This window comes from Tetrahymena thermophila, assembly GCF_000189635.1.
Source record: "Tetrahymena thermophila SB210 genomic scaffold scf_8254373, whole genome shotgun sequence".
Taxonomy (NCBI): domain Eukaryota; phylum Ciliophora; class Oligohymenophorea; order Hymenostomatida; family Tetrahymenidae; genus Tetrahymena; species Tetrahymena thermophila.
The window spans coordinates 473,773-496,151 of NW_002476157.1; the positions used below are offsets into that span (position 1 = coordinate 473,773).

At 22.3% G+C, this 22,379-nt stretch overlaps 7 protein-coding genes across 7 annotated transcripts; 3 read left to right on the plus strand and 4 right to left on the minus strand. All coding sequences in view use genetic code 6, as the record gives it.

Moving 5' to 3' along the window:
• Positions 1–197: 197 nt before the first annotated feature.
• TTHERM_00241730 (hypothetical protein) lies at positions 198–2,948 on the plus strand (the record flags this gene model as incomplete). Its single annotated transcript, XM_001024897.2, has 1 exon — positions 198–2,948. The coding sequence occupies one exon, from the start codon at positions 198–200 to the stop codon at positions 2,946–2,948; it is 2,751 nt and encodes a 916-aa protein (XP_001024897.2).
• A 934-nt stretch (positions 2,949–3,882) lies between these two features.
• On the minus strand, positions 3,883–4,224 carry TTHERM_00241740 (thioredoxin domain protein; the record flags this gene model as incomplete). The annotated part of the gene is made up of 1 exon (XM_001024898.1): positions 3,883–4,224. One exon carries the CDS (start codon positions 4,222–4,224, stop codon positions 3,883–3,885), a length of 342 nt encoding a protein of 113 aa, XP_001024898.1.
• A 1,567-nt stretch (positions 4,225–5,791) lies between these two features.
• Positions 5,792–7,243, plus strand: TTHERM_00241750 (hypothetical protein; the record flags this gene model as incomplete). Its single annotated transcript, XM_001024899.2, has 2 exons — positions 5,792–6,025; positions 6,125–7,243. The coding sequence occupies 2 exons, from the start codon at positions 5,792–5,794 to the stop codon at positions 7,241–7,243; spliced, it is 1,353 nt and encodes a 450-aa protein (XP_001024899.2).
• A 1,295-nt stretch (positions 7,244–8,538) lies between these two features.
• On the minus strand, positions 8,539–11,652 carry TTHERM_00241760 (hypothetical protein; the record flags this gene model as incomplete). Its single annotated transcript, XM_001024900.4, has 2 exons — positions 8,539–9,403; positions 9,458–11,652. 2 exons carry the CDS (start codon positions 11,650–11,652, stop codon positions 8,539–8,541), a joined length of 3,060 nt encoding a protein of 1,019 aa, XP_001024900.3.
• A 1,488-nt stretch (positions 11,653–13,140) lies between these two features.
• On the plus strand, positions 13,141–14,795 carry TTHERM_00241770 (cytochrome P450 family monooxygenase; the record flags this gene model as incomplete). Its single annotated transcript, XM_001024901.2, has 3 exons — positions 13,141–13,372; positions 13,427–14,322; positions 14,433–14,795. 3 exons carry the CDS (start codon positions 13,141–13,143, stop codon positions 14,793–14,795), a joined length of 1,491 nt encoding a protein of 496 aa, XP_001024901.2.
• Positions 14,796–15,253: 458 nt separating this feature from the next.
• On the minus strand, positions 15,254–16,753 carry TTHERM_000241779 (hypothetical protein; the record flags this gene model as incomplete). The annotated part of the gene is made up of 1 exon (XM_012800227.1): positions 15,254–16,753. The coding sequence occupies exon 1, from the start codon at positions 16,574–16,576 to the stop codon at positions 15,254–15,256; it is 1,323 nt and encodes a 440-aa protein (XP_012655681.1). The 5' UTR covers positions 16,577–16,753.
• Positions 16,754–16,954: 201 nt separating this feature from the next.
• Positions 16,955–21,217, minus strand: TTHERM_00241780 (hypothetical protein; the record flags this gene model as incomplete). The annotated part of the gene is made up of 12 exons (XM_001024902.2): positions 16,955–17,210; positions 17,266–17,502; positions 17,604–17,938; positions 17,996–18,304; positions 18,364–19,080; positions 19,219–19,578; positions 19,631–19,775; positions 19,836–19,906; positions 19,966–20,047; positions 20,102–20,174; positions 20,307–20,826; positions 20,999–21,217. The coding sequence occupies 12 exons, from the start codon at positions 21,215–21,217 to the stop codon at positions 16,955–16,957; spliced, it is 3,324 nt and encodes a 1,107-aa protein (XP_001024902.2).
• Between the last annotated feature and the right edge of the window lie 1,162 nt (positions 21,218–22,379).

Sequence of the window (22,379 nt, forward strand, 5' to 3'; positions counted from 1 at the left end):
TGAATTCTAAAAATTCAAAATTTTGGAAGGATTTGATTTGAAGATTTTGAAATTGAAAATTAATTAAACTGGCTAATAAAAGAAAAAGAATAGTTTAGTTTGCAATTATTATTGGCTATAAAATTTATTAATACTTTATAAAGATTTTTGATAGCTAGATCTTAGCAGAATAATATATTTATTTTTTTGTAGAAAACATGCTGAAAAACAGCTCGAAAAGAAAGAGTATTTATAAAGAATTTCCAATTTAATAAATTTACAATACAAATGTTAATAGTGGAAATAAGAGTAATAATAAGTAAATGTCTCTTTCTTCTACAAATTAGAGCTCATCGCATGGCGGATCTACAAGTACATCATCTTAATAGCATCTAGATTAATAATAGGTCTAGAGTAATCAGAAATTGTCAATATTTGCTAGATTAATTCCTGAAGATTTGATAGCTTAGAAGTAAGAATATAAAGAAGGAATCAGATAAGAGAAATGTATTTTTAAGTTAAATAAGCATGAAATTTAAATTATCCAACCAGATGAAAAAAGAATACTTGAAGAAATTGATGCCTTCTAAAAAAGAGAACGGATTTAGCATTCTCCTCCAAAGTTTTATATAGGATAATAAAAAGAAGAAATCAATCAAAGGTCAATCTCTCCTATTGGATAATAACAAAATGCAAATTATGTTAATAAAACTGTTAGGAATGAAGGAAATGCTGTAGCGTAAGAAGATTTAGATTTAAACTAAAGAAGAAACAATTTTCAAGAAATTACTCCTGAAAAGGATAGGAATAAACATATTAAGCCTTTTCAATCTCCTATTAGTAAAATCAGCTACTTTGAGAATAGTAATAATGATAGTAGACCTAATACATTTACTTTTGACTAAATATTTGATGAATCCGTCAATGACGAGGAGTTTTTTAATAGTATAAAGTAGATGTATCTGAGTTGTATTAGGAGTAGTAAAAATCTAATAATTCTAAATCTAAATAGAAGTTTAATAAATAGTCAAACTTTTTTCAAAGAATTCATCAACGGATTAATAAATTTATCAAAATTACAAGGATTTTAATATATTTCAAGCGAAAAATCTCAGTTTTTCTTGCAGTCATATGAAATTCTCCATCCCCCAAACGAAAAATATTTATTATTAGATTTATAGCCCATTAACTAATAGAATCCAGATGATATTATAAAAGAAATGCGTTTAAAATAGTCTTAGATTCCCCGTAAATAAACTTAATCTTGCACAGTCTTCAATTTTTAACTTTTTGATGATAACAAACTTATAAATGAAATAGTTATAATCGATATGTAGTCATTTTTAGATAAAAAGCAATCATAGAACTCAAACCAAAATTAAAATTCATATTAATAAAATTACAATTCTTACTGTAAGGATTTAATAAACTTGCTAAATTTATAGTAGACTGGTAAAGTGAATAGTTCTGATCCATTTTTGTAAATACTTCTGTAAAAATTCAAACTAAGCGATGAGCTTATAATATTAGCTAACTTTAAAGTTATTCAACCATATATAACAACTAATTACTATTTATTACTTCTTTCATAAATTCTTTATAAATAAAAGATATATTTTAATAGTATTTTCGTTAATTTCTGCTAGATACAAAATCAATATATACATCATTTTTTAGGAAGAGATTTAACTTATGACACCTAGTAATTATCAATGAAAGAAGAGAATTAAATACTTTCTTAAAAAAATCACATGATTAAAGAGTAAGTTAGGATTATAACAGCTGATTTAATTCATCATCAGGAATAATTAAGCAAATTATAAAAAGAAAATAGTATGTACTTAAGTGATATAAGAGATTTAAAGAGAATAATAGTAGATTAAGACAATCAGCTAATGGCATACAAAAAAAAAATTTCAGATCAAACCAGCAAAATTGATGGTATGAAAAAAAATTTTGGAATATTAGACAACTTCGATAAAAGCATGGTAATTGACAGTAAAAATAAATCTTTTAACAAGATACTCAGCAATATCTACAGCTCCAAAAAATCATTTCATGAAATAGAAACTTAAGATCAAGAAACTCAAACAGATTTTATCTCAAATAATTTAGAGAGAGATGTTTCAAATAATCTTAAAAAGAGTTTGTAGGATGAAAGAATAAGTTAGTAAAATAAAAATATTCAAAATTATTATCAAAACCAGTAAGAATAAAATTTTTGCAAAAATTGCAAGTAAAATTTAGATGTTAATTAAACAGACTCAAATATTAACAACCAAATGAATTATAAATCATTTAATGCATTGCAAGATATTGCTAGCTCTGATTTTGAAAATTACCCCTTTCTGTTTAATGAAGATGACAAAAATGATATTATAACACCTAATAGATTCTTGTAAAATTTAGACGACATTCTTTTAAATTTAGATTCTAAACGATCAACTTATTTTAGCCCTAGGAATCTTAGCTTAGCAAACTTAGCTTTGATAGAGAACGAAGGATATAAATAAAAATTACTAATTAAAGATCAAGAAATAGAGAAACTTTAATTTAAACTTAAGGAAATAAATAGCAGCCTATAATAAAAAGACAGCTAATTTAAGTTTAAAGATCAGGAAAGGCTAGTTCATTTAAAATAGATTGAAAAACTAATTACACTGTTTGAAAAAAAACTAATAGGCTGCGATTAAATAATAGCAGATATAGTTGAATATTATGAAAATGAGCTTTTAGAATTTAAAAAGATAATTCAGTTTGGCTTTTAAGCATACACAAATGAAATAAAAGAGCTTTAAAAAGATATTCATGTAATTAACCAAGAGAAACAAAAATGGGGTTAAGTTTTTGCCAAAAAAACAGAAGAAATATACAAGTAAATGAGCAGCAAAATTTAGTAGAAAAATGAAAAAATTAAATAATACGAGGAAGTGCTGTAAAAATTTGGTTAGATAGGTAGTTATAAGTGAAATCAACAAATATTTAATAATTATGTAAATAAAATATTATCTTAGGTCAAATTTTGACAATTTAATTTTTAAAGTATAAATTCTATTCACAAATGTAATTAATTATTTATTTATTTTATATAAAAATTAAAAAAGTTTTTGAAGACAGACTTTAATTAAATAATCATTTTTCATTTGTCAATAGAAAAGATTATCAAGTTTAAGTTTTATTAAATTTTATATTTTTAAGAACTAATCGTTTTTTTTCTGTAATTTTTTAGATAAAAATATTTATTTATCATTTTAATTTTCATAAATATTAATTAAAATTTAAAAAAAACGAAAATATTTTCCATATAATTTATTATATTAAAAATATTAATTGATTTTTAACTCATAAATAAATCCTAATAATAAATATAATTTCTGGTTAAATTTCATGTTTGTTTTTAATAAATAGATATTAATTATAATTAGAGAAATATTAAATTCATAATGCGTCATATTAACTGGTTTTATTTTTAATTTCACTCTCTTTTATTTATGTTGATTTTATTTAGGTTTATTTGTAGTTAGTAGGGAGTTATGAACAACCATCTTTTACTCCATAAAACACTTTAAATTTTTTTTTTATGAATATATTAGCATTTTAAATTGATAATTTAATATAAATCAGTATATGGAGATAAAGATTTGCCATAAAATTATTGTTTAAATTTCATTTTAGATATATTTTCAGTATGAAAATGTAATTATGACAATAAAATGTCTTTCTTAAAACAAAATAGCAAGATTTCACATTATGTTTAAATGATTGAAATATATTTTTATTGGTAATGATTAAATCTAGAATAAATTGTACGATTGTAGATGGAAACATAAAAATAAAATTATTAACAATCTATTTATTTTATATTTAATTCTTATCTATTATTTGTTAAAAGGTTAAACGCTATCACTTAGCAAGACTAGTGGCATGGTCAATAGCTTTTTGGAGTTTACCTTAATCGAAACCAGTAAAGCTGTGAGCAGCATCTAACTTTCCTTAGTTGTAGAAGAAAACAGCGGGAATACCAGAAACACTGTGAGATTAAGCAATGGACTTAACACCAGCGTCATCACAATTAAGCTTAACAATATTCCAACCGTTGCTTTCTTAAATGAGTTGTTCGAAAACCTTGCCAAGGGCTCTGCAAGGAGGACACCAGTCAGCGTAGAAATCAACTAAAACAGGGTTTTTAGCTTGTAAAACTTCCTTGTCAAAACCAGCTTAATCCTTAATGTGAATGATAGACATTTTGCTATTAACTTATTTTATTTATATTTGATTTATTAGATTTTTTTGTATTTTAATTATGTTATATGTAAATAAATATCCTAAAATCAATATTTAAAAACGAAGCAGTATTCAAATTATATATATCTATCTATTAATCTAAATTTTTGTAATTATTATTTTCTTTCTATCCTTAATTTAAAAATACATTCATACTATTAAGGTAAAACTTATATATAAGAGTACACCACCTTTTTTTCTAGAATCATTTCTATTGAATTGATTGCTTCATCATCAAAACTTTCTCGAAAATTTCTCTAAATTATTTTGTAAAATGAATTGAAATATCATGATCTAAACCAATTAAAGCTAATTTATCAAAAAATTAGTGTAAAAATTATATGATTTCTCATGTATCTTGCCAAATATAATTTAGAAGAGTTTGTTGATTTCTCATTTTTTGGATCTAACCTGATCCGATCTTATATAATGTCTATTAACTAGTAACTCATCTAGTAAAGAAATAGAAAAATTTTTAATTGAATATTGTTATAGAAAGGTAATATGAATAGAAATAAGAAAATATTAATAAAAATCAGATCTACTCAAAATTTTCTAATTTTAGAATTAAATGTGTTATATATATTTTATTGTTTTTTCTCCTCATAAAACTTAAACTTTTTAAAATTTTTATTTTACTATATCATAAAACATATTTAAAAACAAGAAATATTTTTTATTTTAGCTTTAATATTTTAATTTTAAAAGTTGAAAATTTTTAATTAGTTCTACTTTGCTACTACTTAATTCATATGTAAGATATAATACAACAAATAAATAAATAAATATTTAGAAAAGAAATTAATTTCTTATTAACATAATTCACTACGTACTTTTATTTAGTATCACAGTATTTTGAAATATAATCAACATTTATATGTTTGTGCTTAAATTGAATACTATTTAATATATATTTATGATTGATTAAAATAAAATACGATAAGTATACAACATATTAACAAAATAAATTTAATTTCTTATTAACATAACTCACTATTCGCTTTTATAATTATTATATTTGGTATGCAATTATCTAACTATTGCTTATTAATTTCTATTTTTAATATTTATATTTTTTATAAAAGCTTATAATTGGAAGAAAAAAAAAAAAATATTTGTTTAAATAAATTCAATTTTATTAATTTATTTATTTTCAATAGTGTGTTAAATTAATAAAAAATATATATTTTGCTTTGCCATTCAGATTTTAACATTTTTTCAAACAAATTGAAAAGTTTTTATAATGTGATTTATTATCTATTTTATAAGTTTGCATTATAAAATATTTAATTATTTTTACCTTTTTTTGAATTTTAAAATATTTAGGATTGTACTGGTCGATTTACTTTATTTTAAATTTTATGCATTTAATTATCAATGAAATTTATATTACAAAGTAAATAAATTATTTGTATTATTTTAATTAGAAAATTTATCATATTTTTAATTTTTTGTTGCTTATTTGTGAATTTGTTTTTAATTTCTAATTATAAAAAGTATTATAATTTTTGGAAGAAGAAGAAGAAAAATGATTGAGTCAAATAGTTAGAGCCCAGAAAGAAGACAGTAGGGAGGAGGAACAAAGATTATGTCAATAAAAAATGTGATAGCTAAATCACATTAAGCAAACTAGAACTTAAAATAAAATGAAATAACAAAACTTTAAAAGTTTAAAGGATAATTTGAAAACGTAAGATCTCGAGCTCTTATGAATATTGAGCAAGGTGGAGGAGAACATTTCAAGAAGTAGATTAAATACAAAGTAAATCAATTACTCTTATACAACTTGATAAAAAATTTAAGTACTTCTTTTTCATACCGATAAGCTATTTATACAAACTATCTTTACTTTATATTAAAGTTGAATGTTGATACAGACTCTGAAGAAGAAACAGCTCATGAAAATTCTTAAAGATTAAAAAGTAAAGCTTCAAAGGACTCAAACAATAATTAAAATGCATATTTTGAAGCCTAAATGACACTAGGAGCAGAGCAAACAAAAGCAAAATAAAACACTAATTTACTATTTAACAATTTTGATAAAGCTTCATAAATTATTCCAGCTAGAATGAATTTAAAAAAAATAATATAAAATGATTAAAAAATATAACCTGCAAGTTCTCCAACTGCTTAATAAACTTCTTTAGGACAAACTTATAGCTTAAATGTCTAGGCTTAAAATACTTTAGCTAATCAGGGCACATCTCAAACAAGCTACCCTTCTTAAGGAGATAATTCTACAAATTTGAAATTGTAGAAGATAATGAACTTAGCTGCTTTAAATAACAGTAATTATGAAGATTCTCCTAACATGGCTGGAACAGAAGAAAATGTAAGTTACCTTAAAGGGCTGAGCTAAAACTAAAATCTTCCTAATAATTGCGAATTAATCGAATATGTTGACAGCGATAAAATTACAATTGGTATTAAAACAACTGACTTCTTTACTTTCATTAGACTCTAAGATGAAGTTGATGAGCTGAGAAGAAAACACAATCAATTTTAATTATAAAAAGAGCTGATTTAACAGCAAAGAATTTAGCAGAACAAATAATATAAAACATAAGTCTTTAATGAAAACTAGGAAATTTAATCTCCAAGTCATACAATTTCACAAAGCAATTAAAAATCTGGTAACAAGCAGACTATTTTATAAAATATAAAAAACTCTCCTCTTTTGAACTCAAGCTAATAAGCTGCTACTAAATAAAATTTATTTGCAGCGAATTAAGAATAAGAAGCAAATAATGAACCTGAGGCAACGAATAATAAAAAAGAAGGCCAAAAAATTTTCTAATTCTACGTAGCCAGAAAATATGGAATGCAGTGGCATAAAAAGATGACATAAATAATAAAAAATAGGATTAATAAATAAAATGTTTAAAATTAATCTTAAAAAATTAACTAAAATAAATAATTTACAGAAGAAAATTACTCAAATTTGTCTTCTTTACATGAAAACACAATTGAAAAGATATGAACGAGCATTGTTACTATATTGATAATAGATTTCAAATAAATTAATAAATTATTTAATTTTTTAAATAACTAAAAATTAAATTTTAAAATATTTTTAATCATTTTAAACTTTTGTAATAAATTAAACCAAAAAATAATAATAAATAGACAGTTTCTAAATAAAATATTTAAAATTTATCTTAAAAAATTAACTAAAATAAATAATTTACTGAAGAAAATTACTCAAATTTGTCTTCTTTGCATGAAAACACAATTGAAAAGATATGAAAGAGCATTGTGACTAAATTGATAATAGATTTCAAATAAAATAACAAATTATTTAATTTTTAACATAACTAAATACTAAATTTTAATAAAAATATTTTTAATTATTTTAAACTTTTATAATAAATTAAACCAAAAAATAATAATAAATAGGCTGTTTCTAAATAACAATTAGTTTATTCAATCTATTTAACAGCTATAAAATTTTTTTTTTATGTTTTTAAAAATAATCTAATAAAACCTATATAATTTATCTACAAAACAATTTTTAAAAATTACATATAAATAAACATGAATTCTAAACAATTTAAATATTAAAATAAATATATTTATCTAAATAAATAATTAATTCTTTTAGTTTTCTCTTTTTTAATTTTTTATTTAAAAGTTCATTAGAAAATAAAGCATTATAAATTATTTTATTTAACTTAAAATTTTTAATTTTTTTTCAAAAATTAAGGATTTTATAAAATTATTATTTAAGATGCTTATTTTATTTTTTTGTTAGGTATTTTCTCTAAAAATATATTCTTTTTTAATTGCATTTAATAATAAATTTATTATGGATTTTGATATATTAATTTTAAACATTAATTCAAATGTTTAATTAATAACAAAAAAATCAATAAAATTAATATGTTGGAGTTACAAATTTAGTTTTTTGTATAATTAATAATTTAAGTTTATGATTAAAAATATAATATTTACAGTCATATATTATATAATATTATTAAGCTTTTTATATATTTTACATTTATGAAATAAATTTATTTAAATTTTTTATTTACGATTTTATTTTTAATCTTATTTGAATGTTTTTTTTCAAATTTCTCAAAAATGTTTATTTGTTTAATAACAAATTATTGTTTTATAAATTAAATTTATCTGAAAGTATTTTACTTAGATTTATTGCTTAAAGTAACTTTTGCTTTTAGAAATTTTCATTCCAATTAAAATTAAAAAAAAGATATTGTTTTGTATAATCTCATATATTTTTTTAATCAGAAAACATTATTTAATAAAAATAAGGTTTCAAAAATCTTATTTAATTGCTGTAGAATGTATAGTTGAAGATGCTTCTGTTTTATGAGACTTTTCTTTTTGATTTTGCTTTTTAAAATAGGCCTCTTATAGTTTAGTGAAAGACTATAGGTCAGTTATATGAGTAAAAAATAAGGAAAGAGATAATTCGACACAATAGAGTGAATTGGAATTATACAATAATTTAGGATTCTCTTCAACTTAGGTGAGAGCATGCTATATATGAGAAAAAGTTAACTAAATACCATCTTCTAGTATTTACTTTATTTGATCCATAATAAGATGACAGATTGACATATCCTCTTCATTTGAAGAGAGCTAAGCTAATTTATTAACACTTTGCTAATACCACTCTACTTATTTACAGTTACTTTCTAAAATTTTCTTTCTCTCTTCTTCTGCCTTTTCTCTCATATCATTTAGAGATAAATTCATAGTCTTCTCTTTTTCTTTCTCTTCCTATCTTTCTTTTTATGTTGGATTAAGTCTACTGCTGAGATTATAATTTTTTAATCTAATATCTCTAGTCATAGGGCGATCTCTATTGAGTGTTTCTATTAAAAATTTAAATTCTTCGTTTTTTCTTTATTTAGTTTTCTTGATATCTTCGAATTATGAAATCAATTTATTCTCATAGTATTATGTTTTTTAAACCAATTTTTCAAATTTCTATGCCTTAATTTCTTCTTCTTCATCTTCTTTTTACTTTAAAGCCTAGAATTATTTTCTGCCTAACAGCTATTGCTTTTTTCTTAGTTCAATTTTGACTGTAATGTCTTTTTCTCTTTCAATTTACTCATCAAGCATTTTCATTTCTTCCCAGTATCCTGGCTTAAAATTTGTATGCTTTCTTAAACTATTATTTTTATTGATTCAAATTTAAAAAAATTTTTAAAAATTATTTTATTACTTATTTATTTTTTCAGTGAGCTTTTAGTATTAACCAAATCTTTAGTTGACTGTGAAAATATTAGAATCGTTCTTTTTTTCATTTTAGTTATTTGGCTTATATAATTGTTTAGGGAATTAGTCAAATCTATTTTCTTTACTGCCTCCAAAATGTGAGAACGAATATTCAGTATTTTCAGGAATAATATTATCTTGTCTAATAACAGAAATAGTGTTTTTCTATATTTCAAAAGAAGAAGTGCTTCTCTTTTTATTTTCTTTCCCAGCAGCATTGTTTGGTGTATTTCCATTTGATGAAGGACCTTAACTTCTATTAGCATTTCTGCTTTATTTATTCAAAGTATCAGTTTATTAGTTGCTAGACAAGGTTGCAGTGTTATCATTAGAGTTATTGAATGCACTTTTCTTTTTTTCCTTATTTAATTACGCATTTTATACAGATTATCTAGCTGTAGTTGTTTTACTTAATTGATTTGAAACTGCATTCAAAAAGCTTTTTCTTTATTATTTAGAAGCACCATTATTAAAAGAATTGTTGACGCTTTAACTTATAGATTAAGTGCCTTGTCCACTTTAAGAGTTCTAAGGATTTATATTTTGCTAGTTCATATTCATATAATATTATGATATAAAGTTAGAATGCGTATTTGGGATATTCTTTTGATCACTTGAAAAGTTAAAATTTCTAAATTCCTCAAACATTCTTAGCTTATTATCATCTAATATTTTAGTTTTTTCTCTTTACTTTCTTTCTTTACCTCTCATCTCTATTTTATCTGCAAGACTTTAAAGTTATAAATAAGGACGTATAGGCTTTCCTGTAACCATAGAAATCATTGTTTTCCTTACAAATTTATCTTCTAAATAAGAAACATTATTTTCTGTATCGCTTTCTTCTTATTCTAAATCTTTCTTTTGAACTTTCTTTAATGCACTTTTTTTGTTAGCTTGCTAAGTTAAGAATGCCCCTTGAGTTTCGTTAAAATCATCATAAATATTATTTGTGTACTTCGTTTAACTTGGAGTGTAAAATGCTTCTTTAGTAAGGTTTAGATGGTCTCTTCTCTAATTAACTTAAGATGATTCTATGTTTTGTCTTTTTGGTTTTAGTCCAGAAGGGTTATAAATAAAAATATTCAAGTTTTTGTTTAAATTTTTCTGTCCTGAAAGCAGAGATTAAAAGTTGCTCTCCTTTTCTCTTAAATCTATTTCACACTTTTCAGCCATATTATAAGGACTCAAATCTAAACTCCCTTCAAATTTAATTTTCTTTTTAGTTTTTTGTCCACTTTGCTATGTAACATAATTATCTAATGAAACATTTTCATTCTCAAAATCTGAGTAGTAATTGTTGACTGATTTATTAAATTTAGCTGCCTAAGTCTTTTTAGATCTGCTGTAATTTCTAGAAGCACTTCGTTCTAAAATCCCATTTTAAGCAGTTTGAGCTCTGCTTGCTGCAATTGGAGTGTGCACAAAAAAAGATTCATTTGTATTAGACAAACCTTAAACAAAACTTTTATTTGCATTTACAAGTTAATCTTTAATCATATCATTGCACTCTTTTTGTAAAATTTAGCACTCCTTATTGATATCAACCTTTTTCTTATTGTATTAGCTGATCCTTAAATTTACATTCACAGTATTTGGTCTTTGTGCATAAGGCTTATGAAAATAATTTAACAATTTTTTATCTCTCTCATTCAATTCTACTTCTGGTTTGATTTCCTTAACAATAATCCCATGCATAGCTAACTCCCTCATTCTTTTTTTCTCTTACCTTTTTTCTATCTTACTTTTCATGTATTCTTCTCTAATTTTTTTGCAATTTAAATAGCTGTTGAATGCATTCTTATTTATTTTTTTATTTTTTTCTGCTAGATATGCCTCCATATATTTCTTAACATCCTCATACGAAGGCCTAAATGAAGTGCCATGCTTATTTTCTATAAATTTTTTAACTTATTCATAAACTTTGTCTAAATCTTCTATTTCATCCTCCTCAAGGATGCCATCATTAATCCTTGTTTTATCAAATTTTTTATCAAATTCACTTGGAGGTTTTACTGGAATTTCCTTCATTCCCCTATCAGATCTATGAATAATGTAAGTTTCCTTTCCCTTCTCTCTCTCATTTCTCATAAAGGAGAGAATCTTTTAGCTTGCCTTTACCTTCTAAGTTTTTTGGATTTCCATTAGTCCTTCTTTGAAACTTTTGTCTACTAATCAGGTATGTCTTAAATATATATATTAATAGCTTAAATGTTAGCAACTACTTAATAAAAAACCTTTAGTTTCTTTAAAGTAAATATATTACCTAAAATTTACAAATAAATTTATTAAAAATTCTTAATAATTTATACTAAAATAATAGAAAGTGATAATATTCAATAAAATTGTTATTTAATCACTAATATTTATTAAGTATTTAAAAAGATAGAATCCTAACCATTAAATTACACTTTTTAATATTTATATTTATGTATTTATATAGAGTATTTAGATAAATATAATTTATTAAATTATTTTTTCATTCATCTACTTTCTTCAACCATTCAATAATAGATTTTATATTTACCTTTAAATAATAAACTAGTTTTATGATTTTTATTCGAATAATTAATTATATCTGCTTAATATTTTAAATATTAAATAATTATTATAAAAAATTATAAATATGAATATTTATTTATTGATGAAAATAAATTATATTTTGATTTTTTGATATTTAAAGTTTTATTTTTTTCTAAAAATATATATATCAACTTAACTTATAAAATAAATACATACTATTAAAAATAGATAGTTCAATATTATTACTTTTACTTAATATCTATTTTAGTTAGTATATTGAATACATATTATTTAATAGTGTAATTAAATTATTTTTTCTTGAAATAATTTCTTCAATCAACCAATTCATGAATTATTTAACAACTACTTTTCGATAAAAAATTAATTTTATAATTTTCATTTTATTATTTATTTTTACTTGATATTTTATAAGTGAATATTTTTATCGGTGTAATTAAATAATATTTTCTTTCATTTACTTTCTAAAATCAATAAATGAATTATTTACTATTCTCTTTTAGATTTTAAATTAGCTTGTAATATTCATTAAAAAAAGTGATTGCGATTTTAACTTATTTTTAAGTGTATGAATGAGTAATCGAAATATTAATTTAACTCAAATCATGGAATTATTTGTTTTAATTTGTTTTCTTAAATATATTTTATTTTTTATAGGCTGTTTGAGAGGATTTTATTAAAAAATATTTTATTCTTATATAAATTATTTACAAAATTTAAAAATACGATCTGAATTTTACTTTACTCATAGAAAACTAATAGAAAATTTAATAAAGATATTTTTTTTATTTAAAAAATAATATGATAGAAAATTAACATCATATGCGAAATTAATGGCTCGTTAATTATTTTTAAATTTAAATTTATTACAATGAAATAAAATAAATAATGTAAATTCTAATGATTACTAATAATTTGTTTGTTACTTATTTTTTTGAATTTTAATGTTGATTTACAAATCACGATTACTCATTTGCATACTTGCTTATTTTTATTAGAAAAAAGAAATCTGATTAAAATTATTGAGAAAAACTTATAATTAATTAATTAACTAATAAAACCACAAAAGATAATTAAAAAATAAGAGAATAAATGATCTTCGAATTGATATTGATTGCTGTAGCGCTTTTTGCATACTTTAAAATCGCGAAACCATACTTTAGCTATCTTAAATATAGAAAATATGGGAAAGGATTTTACTATCCTATCTTAGGAGAAATGATTGAGCAAGAACAAGATCTAAAGTAACATGCTGATGCTGATTATTCTGTTCATCATGCTTTAGATAAAGATCCAGATTAAAAATTGTTTGTAACAAATTTAGGTAATTATTTTTTAATGAATATTCCTTACTGAATTTATTTTTGAATCTTATAAGGAACAAAAGTCAAATTAAGATTAATTGAACCTGAAATAATTAAGGATTTCTTCTCAAAATCTCAGTACTATTAGAAGGATTAAACTTTTATATAAAATATAACAAGATTTCTTAAAAATGGAATTGTTTTCTCTGAAGGGAATACTTGGAAAGAGAGTAGAAAGCTTTTTTCTCCTGCTTTTCATTATGAATACATTTAAAAGCTAACACCTCTCATCAACGATATTACTGATACAATTTTTAACTTAGCAGTTAAAAACTAAGAATTAAAGAACTTTGATCCTATTGCTTAAATATAAGAAATAACTGGAAGAGTGATTATTGCCTCATTCTTTGGAGAAGTAATAGAGGGAGAAAAGTTTTAAGGCCTTACAATTATTTAATGTTTGTCTCATATTATTAACACTCTTGGCAACCAAACATATTCAATTATGTATTTCTTGTTTGGTTCTAAATATTTCGAATTAGGGGTTACTGAAGAACATAGAAAATTCAATAAATTTATTGCAGAATTTAATAAGTATCTTTTGCAAAAGATAGATTAACAAATTGAAATTATGTCAAATGAGTTGTAAACAAAAGGATATATTTAAAATCCTTGCATTTTAGCTTAACTAATTTCAACACATAAAATTGATGAAATCACCAGAAATTAGCTATTTTAAGACTTTAAGACATTTTATATAGCTGGTATGGATACTACTGGACATCTTTTAGGAATGACTATTTATTATGTATCTTAAAATAAAGATATATATACCAAATTATAAAGTGAAATAGATAGTAACACAGATTAATCTGCTCATGGATTAATTAAAAATTTACCATATTTAAATGCTGTGATCAAAGAAACTCTTAGATATTATGGTCCTGGAAATATTTTATTTGATAGAATAGTAATTAATTAATTACTTTTTTATTTATTTTATTATATATAATAAAATTAATAACTTTAAGAATTATCTAAGTATTTGTTTATATTAAATAAAATATATCTATTAAAAAGGCTATTAAAGATCATGAGCTTGCTGGAATTCCTATAAAAAAAGGCACAATCGTTACTCCTTATGCAATGAGTATGTAAAGAAATTCTAAGTACTATCAAGACCCTCACAAATATAATCCTTCAAGATGGTTAGAAAAATAATCAAGTGATTTGCATCCCGATGCTAATATTCCATTTAGTGCTGGTCAAAGAAAATGTATTGGAGAATAGCTTGCGCTATTAGAAGCAAGAATAATTTTGAATAAATTCATCAAAATGTTTGATTTCACATGTCCTCAAGATTATAAATTAATGATGAACTACAAATTTTTAAGTGAGCCAGTAAATCCTCTGCCCTTATAACTAACCTTAAGAAAATAATGAATGATTATTATTAATTATTATAATTTTTTTTATGAAGAATTATTCATATTTCTTATTTTATTTATTGCCTCAAAATAAAATTTAATTAAAGTAAAAATAACTTAAAAAATTGTTTTTTTATCTATTTATTTTATCTAATTTAATTTATTATTAATTAAGACCCCAAATAATTAAGCCCATTTTTATAAAGATTTTTAAAATAACTTAATAAAAACCAATCCTAAGTATAGTGGGAAGATGGGTTTGGTTATTAAGGAAGTGAAGTATAATTTTTTATTTAAATACAATACAAAAAAATAATATTTTTAATTTATGAAAAAATGAAATTCAAAATCTTGGTACTGAATACTAAAAAATATTTTTAAAAAGACATAAATAAATAAATATAAGTAATAAACAAGATTTAGATAATAGATTTGGTTTTTAATAAAAATGAATATTTCCAAATAATAATAATTTCAGCCAATTCTTTATTATTTAAATGAGGTAAACTAAATTTACTCCCTCTTTTCATTTAACTGCAGAATTAAATATTAATTTTTTTTATTTATTTTTATGTTTAAATTTTACTTCTACCTTTCATAAGTATTCTATAAAGTAAATATCTTATCTTAACTATCTAATATTAACTCAAATTTTTAAACGTTTGTATCTTTTGATTATTTTTCTATTAACTTATGCTTTTATAGATTTTAAACTATTCCCATTTAAAATTTGGCGCCTGAGTGTAATGGGTGATATTAAAATGATATTTTATATTTGAATTTTTATAATTCTAGTTTGCAATACGATTTAGAATCTTGATTAGCTTTATTTTTAATTTGGATTGAGTTTTTAGTTCTTGTTATTTCTATGTTGTCTTCATCTCTAGATTCATAAAATTAAATATTTCCTATTATTTCATGCTCATCATAATAATTATTATTAGTTGATTCAATTTCTATATAGTTATTATTATTAATTAAATTAGGTTAATTATTAAGCAAAATATTGCTTTGATTTAACTTTTTGGGATCAAGTAGTACATTATCAGATATTTATTTAGCCGATAATTTTAAATTTGTTTTATCATTCAGTTTTTCATAAAAATTTTAACTTTTTTAAATATTTTAATCATTGTTTTTTATCTAATAAAGGTCTAAAGACTTTATAAACTATTCGGCTTTTTATTAAATCTCCATTTGTTTTTCATCATTTATTTAATCTACCAATTATTCTAATTCATCAAATAGCTCCAAAAGCTTTTTAGAATTATCTTTTTTCTTTTCATTAATTGATTTAAGTAGCATATTCATTTCAGCAATTTTTTTTTCATTATCATTTAAATTAACAATATTCTAAAGATGCTCTACCTAAGATAAGATTGAATATTAAGCATAAAGATAATCCATTTTGTTAATAATTTATTCAAAATGGGAATTTATTTGTTTTTCAAGCTAATCTAAATATTATTTCAGTTATTATTGTAATTCTTAAGCAAAATCAAAAAACTTATTCATTTGATTTTTATAATCATTTTCAAATCTTTATTTCATTCCATCAATTTTTTCTTGCACATTTTTTTCTAGTGGAGGAAAGTTTTTCAAAATCTCCTTAGGATTATGGTTTTTAACATCCTGAATGAGAATAAATTAGTTCCCTGAAACTTCATGCTAGCTCAAGCATTTTATGCATAAAAATGGATTAAGTATTTTAGAGTTGTAGCAATTTAACACGCATAATATTTCTTAATTGTGTATTTAGCAAATAGAGATATTGCTTAAATTATTTTATTAAATCATTAACAAATAAACTGTTAAAAATAAATGTATTTTATTTTTTGTTAAAATAAATATAATTTAAGATCTAAAACCTTATTAAATACAAATATCTTTCTATTAGGTTTCTATTACTTTAATTGTCTAAAGTAGTCTCTTATTTAGATAAATTTTCTATCTATTTGTTTTTTTTTTGTATTTTTGAAATATATTTAATACAATTTTGGTAAAAGTAGAAGATTTAATTTTAAGTACATATTAAATTAATATAAACAATCGTTTATTGGTTAATTTATTAAAGGAAATACTTATTAAAATTTATGTAACAAAATAAATCTTCTATTTTCCATAAAATATATAATCTAATATAATTATAAATATAAATATTTAATATGAAATCAATCAGTTTTTGTTCATAATTAAAGTTTATCTCATGATACTTGCTCTTCTCACTGCTTCATTCAAAGTTTTTTTCATAATAGGGGTTCCCATTCTAATTTTTTACTCTTCTTCCTTTTAAATTTTTCCAAGTCTCATTTTGCTATTGACAAGGTCAAAGAATGAATTAATTTTTTATCCTGAACTTTTAGCAACATAATATTTTGTAGAGGCAGAGAGTCTAGCATAGTCTTTAGCGATTTTCTCTCCTATAGTCAAGCTTTTTTTTTAATTAAAAATGTATAAGTAGGATTTAAAAATATAATTTGAGTTACTCATGAGCTCTAGTTTAATTTTATTATTAGCTATTAAGATCATTAAAATCTGAAATAGTCCTGTTGAATTTCTTTTTATGTCCTTAGGATATTTCGTCATGTGCATTTTAAATCAGATAATCTAACTCTGTTAAATGTAATTTTATTGTTTCTTTATTAATATTCTGAGTCTTTTTCAGTTTTCCTTGTTCATCCAATTGCTCCTCCTCTTCTGCAAACAATAAATTTTTAAGTGATCTAATAAAATTTTTAAAATATCACAATTTATTTTTTTTGAGAATTGAACAAATTTATTAATTAATTAAAATGCCTTCTTTAAAAAATTTTTTATTGTTTACCTTTGAGTCTATTGCTAATCTTATGATTTTTGCTGATGATTTGTAATTTGTTTTAAATTTCTTTTGACTAAATTCAAACCAAGCTTTTTAGAATGGTTGTATAGAATTTTCTTGAACTTAGATGCTGTATTTTCGTCTTTTTGGTGAGGAATGAGGTCTAGATTAAGACTTTTAATTCTCTTTGTTTCTTCTAATTATTTCTTCTTATCTTGTATTTCGTTATTTAATAAAAGAGTTGTCTAAACATCACTTGCCTCTCTTATCATTTCGTTATTAGCATCATGAATGTTAAAATCCTTTTCTTTTTCAGTGAGAGTTGATGACATTCCTTGTTTCTATAAATTATTTATTTTTAAAAAAATTAAAATAGCCAACTTGAATAAGAAAAATACCTTGAGATGAAGCACTTTTCTGCAGAATCCAAACTCATTCTTTTCTTAATAATAGTCATTTAAATTCTACTCAGTTGCAACTCTAATATGATTATAAGGCATACAATTGCTCTTTAGAAGAATCTACCTCGCAATAATATTATCTGCAAAGGTATCAACATCATGATCCAAAATGTTATACTTTTTCTTTTTATGTACCCCAAAGATCTTATCGACTTCCAGTTCTTTGTTGTTTCTTAAATTTGTTGCATCTGTTTCATGCTCAATTTATTTTTCAAAGAAGAATTTGTTGCTGCTTACAAGCTTTGGCTATTTAAATATATTAATACAATTTAAAAAAATAAATAAATATTAATTAAGTATTTTACCTGATATTTTTACAGATACTCTTCCTTTTACTAAATTTTTTGAATATCTATTACTTTTTTTTTACTTTTCTGAAGTTTATCCCAATTAACTTAGTGCCCTTCCTTTTATTTTACTTTCTCAAATGCTGCTACAGATTTTATCAAGTTAAATTTGATACTATTTTTTCTTTCTGATTTAGTAGTCTAAGGTAATCTTCCTAAACTTGACTACGAAAGAATTTAAGCTGATTTACCACCCATCATCAAATTAGTCGAACTCTTATTTTCAGTTTAGTTAAGGGGATGTAAGAAAGAAGAGGTAATAACCTGTATCCTGTGTTGTTAAAATGTTTTTTCTGGCGACTCTTCATTCAGCGTGAGTAAAGCTTCAGAAGTAACAGTGTTATTTTAATAAGTCCTATTTAAGTAATAATCTTTCTTACTGATATTAGTGAAATTATTCAAATTATTATTAGTCGTTGACTGAGTCATACTCTCATCAGTTTTATTTTCTGTTCCTTTCATTGTTGTTGTGTTCTGCTCAGTAAAGTAAGTTTCTTTGCTCTCATTAATTTTACTAAGCTTGTTCTAAGAAGTAATAGAATGATTACTTTTTAAAGAATAATAAATTTAATCTTTAGCCATTTCATTCTTTCCTATATCAATAGAACTCTATCCTCCTATTGATTATTTAAACAGATTATCAATTATTGGCTTTTTCTGTATTATCACAAGTGTCTTTTTTATTTATAAAAATTGAATTAATATAATTATCTCAAAAATTCAAAATATTTTAGCTAAAATATTTATTCTCTAACACTTTTAAAATTTAGCTAATAAAATCAAATTATATTTTTGATTTAAAAAATAAAATACTTCATTTAGTTCTTCAGCTTTTGACTTTTTGTACAGATATTAGTTGACAAAGTCAAGAAAGTCTTCATTTACATTTTTTTAATCATCATTAGTTGAAAACATGTACTTCTATCCTCTGTTTAAAGCTATTGAAAATATTTTGTTTATTTCAGCATTCATGTTCATGAGCTCATCATATTTAGATGTGAATAATTAATAAGATTTATAAGATTCATTAAGTAAATCACTATATTATTGCTACTTTATAAACGTAATTATTAGCCAGTAGAGTAACCTCAAGCACTCCATTCCCTATTCTATCTTATCAAGTTGCTCATAAGCTTAGTGCATAACTAGCAAACCAACACACATTAAACAAACCTTTTTTATAATTAAATCTTCAAACACAAACTTAAAATTAATCCTTATTTACTGTTTTTTCTATTTTTTGATTTGCCAAATTTATGTAAATTTCTTTGGCATTTTTTGGTAAGAAATTCTTTGCACTTATTTGTTAATTTAGCATTCTTTGTTATATTTGCAAGGCTTCTTCATATAAAGCAATAGCATCTGGAAATCTAATGAAATAATTAAATTTATAAAAAAAATTTGTCAAAATTAACTTAAATAATATTTACAATCCTAATTCCATAATAATCTAGGCTTAGTGCATTCTTACTTATGAGCTAACTTTGAGTAATTAAATATTCTTTTAAATATTAAAATAAATTTAAATTATATACATTTAAATAATTTCTAATAAAATACCTCTGTAGTGTATACTTATTTTTACTCTATAAGCTTCTCAGCTTTGCTCATAAACTTGTATGAAGCCCATGCATCCTGCATCCTAATATATTTTAATTATTACTTTCAAAATTATTAGATGATTGAAATTGATTACTTTTTGTAGTATATAGACCACATTACAAGGAGCTCAATGAACAGAGACCAAAAGTCAATCAAATTTTTTGCAACTTTTATAAAACAAATATTATTAATAAAGTATTGATTACTGTTTCAAACACACCAATTAATATATTTGAATCAAGAATCTAATATTTAAATGAATTGTTTGCCTTTCAGATTAAATATGAAAATAAAATTACTTTAAACATCATCAGGTATTAAATTAATCATTGATGGCTCAATTAAATCTGTCATCATCATTTCCAAGGATAGCTCTGGATATTTAAATTGTTGCTTTAATTCTTCTTTTTTTTGCTTTTCAAGCTTGTTGACCATGTTTGAAAAAGAAGAAAGTCCAACCTTTTTCGAGTTTTGTGATTATTGTGGATAATTTTGAGATTAGTTAGTTTGAGGATTTGGAGTGTTGTAGTCAGTATTTATTTCAGGGACTATAAATTCATCATTGTAGCAACGATTTTTATCAAGAATTTTGATCAGAGATTAATACCACAAAATAATCATTGTAGAGAGTTTTTTAAGTAGTATCATAGTTTATGATTTTTAATGAATTTCTTCTCTCTATTAATATTATCTAAGTATGGCAATACCACAAGTTAAGTATCTTCTCCCTAATTTCATCAAAACTGATTCCGAAAATTATTCGTTTTTGTTTCTTTCATAAAATTTATCTAAGATAATGAATGCTTTTCTGTGTTATCCCTATTTAATGTTTATTAAAATTTAAACAATATTTGTAAAAAAAATTTTGAAAATAGATAGTGAAATATATTTAAATTTTTATATAGTTTATCCATTATTAGCCATTATTTATGAATTAAACTTAAAAAAACTTTAAATATAAATGAATTTAGATTTAATTAAGTTGTTATACTTATCTTATGTATCTCTGTGTTTCTTTAAAGTAATATTCTGCTGGATATTTTTCTGTACCAAAAAAGGCTGAAATATTTTTTGTTTAAGCACTATTAGATTCAATAGATTCTTTTCTAACTGGCTATTTGTTCAGTGGTAAGTCTCCTACCTTTTCTTATTCGTCGCCTGAAGCGATATCTTCCTAATCTTGGGATTGATCTAGCTCTGTATTTTTCATGTAAATAGGTAATCAAATAATTAATATTTTAATTCTAATGATGGATTTTATGATACTTTATGACTTTATTTACTATACTATAATAGATAGATTTTTAATAAATCAATCTTATATTTTTAATATACTGAAATTATAGCTTTATTGATATGATGGTTGATCAAAATAATAATTTAAGTGATTAATTTTCATTTTAAAAATCATATATAAAACAAATTAAATCATTAAATCAATCAATCAAATAATCTTCCATTCGTTCAGCTAGAAAGAGAGCCAAGAATTTTTTCATTTAATATTTATTTCAAAATTAGTAAATTATTTGCTAATTGAAAATTCAGTAAATTAGCTCTTTCTATTATTTTAGAATGAAAATTTTATTAATTCAGCTTTTTCTTTTTCATAAATCTAAAATAATAATAAAATTCATTTCATTTATTTATTTATTGATTTTTTTTAATTCATTATAACTTAACTTCATAAATTTATAATAATATTTTTTACTGATTAAAAAAATTTATTAATATATTGATAAATGTACTTTAATTTATTCATTATCATTTATTAATCTAAGCTATTAACAAAAATATAAGTATTATTTTTATTTTTTTAAAGCTAAAGCTAAAGATTTAGATTATTTTTTTTTTAATTACTAAGTATTCTGGTAAATAATACTTCAAGTAGTAAAAAAAAATATATATATAATTGAATTGTAAAATAAATTTGATGTTTTGACATTATTTATGAAATTAAAGTAGAAATTTAATAACTGAAAATTAAAATAGAGTATAAATAGTTTTTAATTTTTTCTATTTAATGAGTAATAAAGATAGATAAATTGATAGATAGCTAGTTGGACTTAATTCTAATATTCCTATATTTCATAATAAGAATTTATACTTAATATAACAATAAAGTAGATTTATTTATCGTTTATTAATATTATATATAAGTTATCTGAAGTAAAAATTTATGAATGAAAACTTAAGTAGTGAGTGATATAGTAATAGTAGATAGATATGTAAAATATTTGTTCAATTATTTTATAATTATAATAAAAATATAAATAGCTAGACTGATATTTAAAAACATTTTTTCTATTTGTTTTGCTAACAAATTTTGGGAATGTCTTTAGCAACCAATCTGCTGGTCATTTGAAGTAGAGTTT